Source organism: Dasypus novemcinctus, chromosome 29 (assembly GCF_030445035.2).
Source record: "Dasypus novemcinctus isolate mDasNov1 chromosome 29, mDasNov1.1.hap2, whole genome shotgun sequence".
NCBI classification, from domain to species: domain Eukaryota; kingdom Metazoa; phylum Chordata; class Mammalia; order Cingulata; family Dasypodidae; genus Dasypus; species Dasypus novemcinctus.
The window spans coordinates 32,517,467-32,523,192 of record NC_080701.1 but is presented as its reverse complement, the minus strand read 5'-3'; the positions used below and the strand labels follow the sequence as shown (position 1 = coordinate 32,523,192).

General features: G+C 68.8%; 1 protein-coding gene across 1 annotated transcript; it reads right to left on the bottom strand.

Annotated features, from left to right (window-relative positions):
- Positions 1-980: 980 nt before the first annotated feature.
- Positions 981-5,726, bottom strand: FGF17 (fibroblast growth factor 17). Its single transcript, XM_012525819.1, has 5 exons — positions 5,692-5,726; positions 5,473-5,509; positions 2,491-2,635; positions 2,132-2,238; positions 981-1,274 (listed from the first exon to the last, which is right to left on the bottom strand). The coding sequence occupies exons 1-5, from the start codon at positions 5,724-5,726 to the stop codon at positions 981-983; spliced, it is 618 nt and encodes a 205-aa protein (XP_012381273.1).

Sequence of the window (5,726 nt, the reverse complement as noted above, 5' to 3'; positions counted from 1 at the left end):
CCCGCTCCGGCCCCAGTGGCTCGGCCGGCCGAAGGGTGTAGATTTTCCTCCGCCCCAACAGGTAGCACGGGACGCGCGCTGAAAGCCCAGGAAACCGGAGCCCCGGAGGCGGGAGGGGCGCGCCCGCGGGTCCCCAGGGTAGGGGGGGGGGGCCCTGGGCACGCCCGGGGCCGCCGGCCTCCCGGGGGCAGAGGTGCGGGGCCTTCCCGGAGCAGGGCCCCCCGCGGACACCCCATCCCGCTCTTCCCCTGGAGAGCGGGGCGCTGACCACCTGCCCCCCTGCGGGAACGTGCGGCTCCGGCCGAGGCCGCCCCCTGCGCCCGGAGCCTGCACCTGCCAGGCCGCGCCCGCCTGGAGCGCTTATCTCCCACGCCCGGCACAAGCGCTTCTCTGTGCCTCTGGGAGAAGCAAGTTTGTTCCCGGCTGAGGTCTGTGGTTGGAGCTCCGCCCCACCCCCTTCAGATAACCTGGTTGCAGGAAAATGGTTTTATTCTGGGGCTGGGAGTGGGGTGGGGGTGCAGGCCTGGGGAGAGGAAAGCGAAGAATGGCCCCCCTACTTCTTTCTTCCTGAAACAAAAAAGCTCCTTCCTACAGTCTGGCCACGAGGAATTTGGGACCTGGGGGGTGGGGGGGGGGCAGACTGAGGGACCAAAGGGGAGCAGGATTGAGGGGAGCCCACTCCCGCCCACATCGCAGGCCTTGAATCGGCTGCGGGTTCCGCTTGTCCCTGGGGCTGGGGGGCGGGCGTTTTCGTCCAGGGTAGCAGTCCAGTTCCTCTCTTGGGGGTCTGTCCCCCCGGGAAGGGAGCCGGCCCCGGCGCGGCCACCCGGTGCAGCCGGCCCCCTTGGCTGGTTGCCCCTTCCCAGCTCGGTGCTTCTTGGTCCCTGGGGAATCTGGTTTCCCTCCCTCCACCCCAGGATCAGGAAGGGAACGGGCCGGGGCAGCGGGTGAGGGGCAGCGGCCCCCCCTGCCACCCCCGACTACGTGAGGGGCTGGGGCCGCCGAGTGCGCTTGGTCCGGCGGGTGGGGGCCGAGCCCACAAACTCAAACTGCTTCTGCCGGTCGGCGTGGTTGGGGAAGGGCAGGCGGCCCTGGTGCAGGCGCTTGATGAAGTGGGCCTCGCGCTGGTTCTGGCGGCTGCGGGAGGCCTGGCGCGGGCGGCCCTGCCGCGTGAAGGCCATGAACCAGCCCTCGTGCCGCGCGTTCTGGAAGGCCGTGTAGTTGTTCTCCAGCACGATCTCCGTGAACACGCAGTCTTTGCTCTTCCCGCTGGGCTGGGAGGGAGAAGGGGAGGAGGGGTCTGTCCACCGCCCGCGGGGCCACCCGCCCACGGGGGGGCCTGTTTTCTAGGAACCGGGTGGGAGCGGCGGGCCCCAGGACCCTGCCCGGTGGAGGGGCGTCCCTTTGGGCGAAGGGGACGCGTTCTGCGCGGAGCCGGATGGACCCGGGCTTGTCCTGTGGAGCCGGGCACCTTGAGCGAGACATCTGACCACTCGGCCTCGGCTTCCCGAGACGACGACGACGGTGGGGCTCAGTGCCTCCCCGGGGGCGCGCGGCACACGCAGTGTGGGCCAGGGGTGTTGCTGCGCAGAGCGGGCAGGGGAAAGCGGGGCCGTCGGATTACACGGCGCCAGCCGTGCGTCAGGAACCATCCTGCGCGCACTGGATTCTCACGGATTCCCCGGGGGCTCTGCCCATTTTTGCAGGTGAGAAGCCTGAGGCTTGGCTCACATTGGCAAGTCCGGGGTTACCTGGTGAGAACAGCAGCCTAGGCCGAGCTGGACGGATTCCCAAGGAGAGGGGCTTCTCCCTGACCGCGGCGCTGGGCGCAACGGCGGGGTCAGCGCGCCTTGGGCTGCTTGGGTCCCGTGACCTTTGGGGGGGCCTTTGACCAATGCCCCAACTCTCAAGCCTGCGCACATGTGGGTGCTGAGGTTTGCACTGATAGGTGCCGGGGAAATGGCCCTAAGTCAGATCCAAGGATTCCTGTGGAGGATTCCCTGGGAGGGAAGGGCTCACTTAAAGAGAGAAGGTCTTCGAGAGTGGCTCCGTAGAGGGTTGTGGCACGCTGTGTGTCCCCACCCCGGTGCCGTTTCTCCGGCCACCTGCTTCCCCACCGCCCAGGCCTCACCTTCCCGATGAGCTTGCCCCTCTTGTTCATGCAGATGTATTTCTTGCTCTCTGCCCCCTTGATGCGCACCCGGCTGCCAAACGTGTCCGTCTCCACGATGAGCTTGGCTGGTGTCGGGGCGGGGAGGGAAAGGAGAGGGAGAGAGACCTCCGTCCATTGGGGCTGCCGGCCCAGGGGTGCGGCAGGACCCCTCCCCCTGGACCCCCAGTCCCAGGCGAGCGGGACTGGACACCGGGCAGCCCCACCGCCCCGGGGGCCCTCCTCCCTGCTCCCCCGCCACCCCGGAGGCCCTCCCTGCTCCCCCGCAGCGGGCAGCCCTGGCGCGTGGCCCGTGGCCGGGCCTGAGGGCCGGCGCTCACCGAACTTGTTGCCGTCCTCGGCGGTGGCGGAGACGCGGCGCCCGGCGACCTGCACGTGCCTGCCGCTGGTCCTGCTGTAGAGCTGGTACTCGCGCACCTGCCGCCGGCTCAGCTGGTCGGTCATGGCGCCCTGGTCCCTCACGTACTGGTTAAAATTAGGAGACGGGTGATTCTCCCCCTTTGCGGTTACCAAGGGAAAAATAGTGTCAATTTGCTTTGGGTGACACCACACTGGTCCAGCCAGGGCAGAAGGGTGCAGGTGAGCGTGGGGAGAGCAGGCCGCGGTCCTGCAGGGTAGAGAGTGCGGGGCCACGTGGACCCACGGCCGAGTCTGTGGGGGGGGGCCGGGGCTTTCCAGGCCCCCTGCTGAGCCAGCGCACCCCTCGGCTGCACAGCCCACTCTGGAGCCCAGGCTTGGGGGTGCCTGGTGATACGCACAGACCTGAATTAAGGTGGGCCCCTCAAGACTCCAGTGTCCCCGGAGGAGGCCCACGGGGTCCCACGGCTATTCAGCGGCAGAGCCCGGTCCCTGCTCATCCCTGTCCCAGATCTCCAGGGTCTTGGCTCCACTGGCAAGGCCCTTCCTTGCCTGCTCCTCCCCGCTGGCCCTGAAAGACCCCGTCCTCTGCAGGTGCACGCTCGCGCACTTGCTTTGGAACAGGGGAGGATCCCTGGGGCACCCTGGAGGGGCTCTGAGATTCTCCGCGGCTCCTGCTGGCCCCCCGTAAGTGTTTCTCCAGCACTAACCACGGGCTCCCGAGCCCCTGTCCGTTCGCCCCCTGCCTCTCCCACTGGGTGCTCAGGCCTCTCAGTGGAGGCAGTGAGAGGGATGTGGTCAGGGAGGCCGGCAGCGGAGGCCCCCTGTCCACCTGTGCCAGCGGGCACGGAGGAGGCTGGGGGCGCTGGCTTCACTGGAGCCACCCGCTGGCTCCACCAGCACGGCGAGGACCTTCCCCAGGCTCGGCTTACCCCCGCCCGGACCTCTGAGGCTGAGGACCCCCGAGGGTGAGGGGAGAGAAGCGGACACCTCCCTGTCCTCTCCCTCTTCCTCGGGGGCCACCAGGTGACACTGCCCGCTGCTGGGGGTAGCCACCTGGTTTTTGCTTCTCTCTCTTGTGGGTCCCTCTCACTGCCCCTGCCTAATTTCCACTTTACCCCAGGCCCAGGCCTGTCGGGGGCCCTTTTCTCCTAGATGGAGGGGACACGGTGTGTCACCTCGGAGGAGGGCCCGTGAGGCTGAAGGTGCAGCCTGCGCAGGGGTCCCCGTCACACTTATCTTGCTCACTTCCACCTCCCCCTGCCTCCGCTTCCCCCTGCCTCCACCTCCCAAAAGGCCAGGAGCCTTGGCAGGACCCCAGCCCATGAAAGCAGTGTCTGCGGGACCCCGGCCCCGGGGCGCACTGCACCCCCCACCCCGGGAAGGTGGAGGAGGGCGTTTGGGGAGGGGGAGCTGCCCCGCCCGCCCCTCACTGGCCTTGCTGCCAGGCAGCGGGGCCTGACTGGCCCGGGACCCTTGGTGGGGTCCGTCCTAGGGCCCCCCCAGGCCCAAGCCTCCTGGCCCAGGTTCAGGCCCCCGCCCCTCTTGGCCGGCAGCCTCCTCCTGGCAGCCTGTCCCACGTCGGGAGCAGGGAGGGCCCCTGCCCGAAGCCCCCTCCTCTCCTTGCCCCCTTCAAGCCCTGCACAAAAGCAGCCCCACGCCCCCCCACAAGCCCACAGCCCACAAGTCGCTCTCCCCGCAGGACCCTGCCTGCGCCTTTCAAGTTCCCGCTGGGGGGGCCCTCCCCTCCCACCGACGCAGACAGCTGCTTGTCAGACGGCCCCTCAAGCATGGCTGCGGTCTGGCCCGCCCGCCCCCTCGGGGGGCGAGGGGGGCACTTCAAGGGGAGAGGCCAGCCTTGCCACCTTCCCCGTCCTGAATGGGTCTCAGCCGGGCCATAAACAGCCCCAGCCAGCCGCACCATTGTGCTAATTCCCCTTCCAGGGCAGGTGGGCCCCCCAGCCCCCCCAGGCCCTGCCGGCTTTCTTCTGGCTCGCCCTGCCCTGGACGTGTGAAGCAAAAGGCCTGGGCCGGGGGCGAGAGCCAAAGGGGGAAGGAACGGGGTGGGGGGAGTGGTCTCTCCCTCTCTCCCACCCCCCCACTGCTTCAAAGGCAGCCCCTTTCCCTCGCCCCCCGGAGAAAAGGCATTTACCTTCAAAAAAAGTCCCCACCGGCCAGGAAGGGAAGCGGCCTCCGGCCTGGGAAAGCCAAGCCAGGCTCCGTGGCGCGGTTCTGGGCCAGTGCATTTTAATAGCTGCACTTTTATGGAGGATCACAAAAAAGGGACCGAGCCTCGCACGGGGGGCTGAGGCTCGGGGTGGGAGGTGGGGGAGCCCAGGGGGACAGGCTTGGGTGGGGGCAGTGTAGAAAGGACCCCTAAATCCGGCCCCAGACAAACCTCTTGGGGCTTGAGCTCTTTGCCCCCACAGGTAGGGAGCCCCCCCACCTCGGCTGGGCATTCTCCACCCTGCGGGGCACTCCTCCCCTCCCCAAGACCCCCTCCGCAGCCCCCGGGGACGGGCGGTGCGTGGAAGGTACGTGGAAGGCGAGGGCGAGCCTCACCTGAGCGGTCACCGCCACCCTCTTCCAACCAGGCTGGGACACTCGGTCCCGTAAGCCTGGGCTGCCCCCTGCACGCTTGGTTTCCTGGGGGAGCCCGGTGCCCTGCAGGGCAGAAGCAGAAGCCCCGGGGGAAGTTGGAGGGTGGTGGGGGGAGGCCTGCTCTACTGGCCGAGAGAAGAAACCTGTCAACCCCCACATCTGTCGTAGCCTTTCCCCGGCCCCCACTGGCCCTCCAGACCTCAGAGCCTCCTGGACCCGAGGAGAGGGGCCAGGACCTGCCACTGTCTTACCCCCCCCCCCCCCCCCGCAAAGCCGACTGCTCCCCGCCTGCCTCCCACTGGGTGGGGTGGGAAAGGGGGGGTGGTGCGGGAGCGCCTGCCTACCTGAGTGTGACAGCAGAGAATCAAGAGCTGCAAGCACCTGTGTGTGGAAGGGGAGACAAAGCAGACCCAGGTGTGGGTGCCAGCTGCCAGCCCGGGGCGCGCCCGCACCCCCGGCCGGCCCAGCCGTCCTTGCGGGCAGCCGGGAGTCCCCGCGAGGCCAGGTCTGCCCCCAGGCTGGAAGTGGCCGCAGCAGTCCGAGTCCCACGGCAGCGCGCTTACAGAGTGAGGCTGGGCAGCAGGCGGGCGGCTCCCAT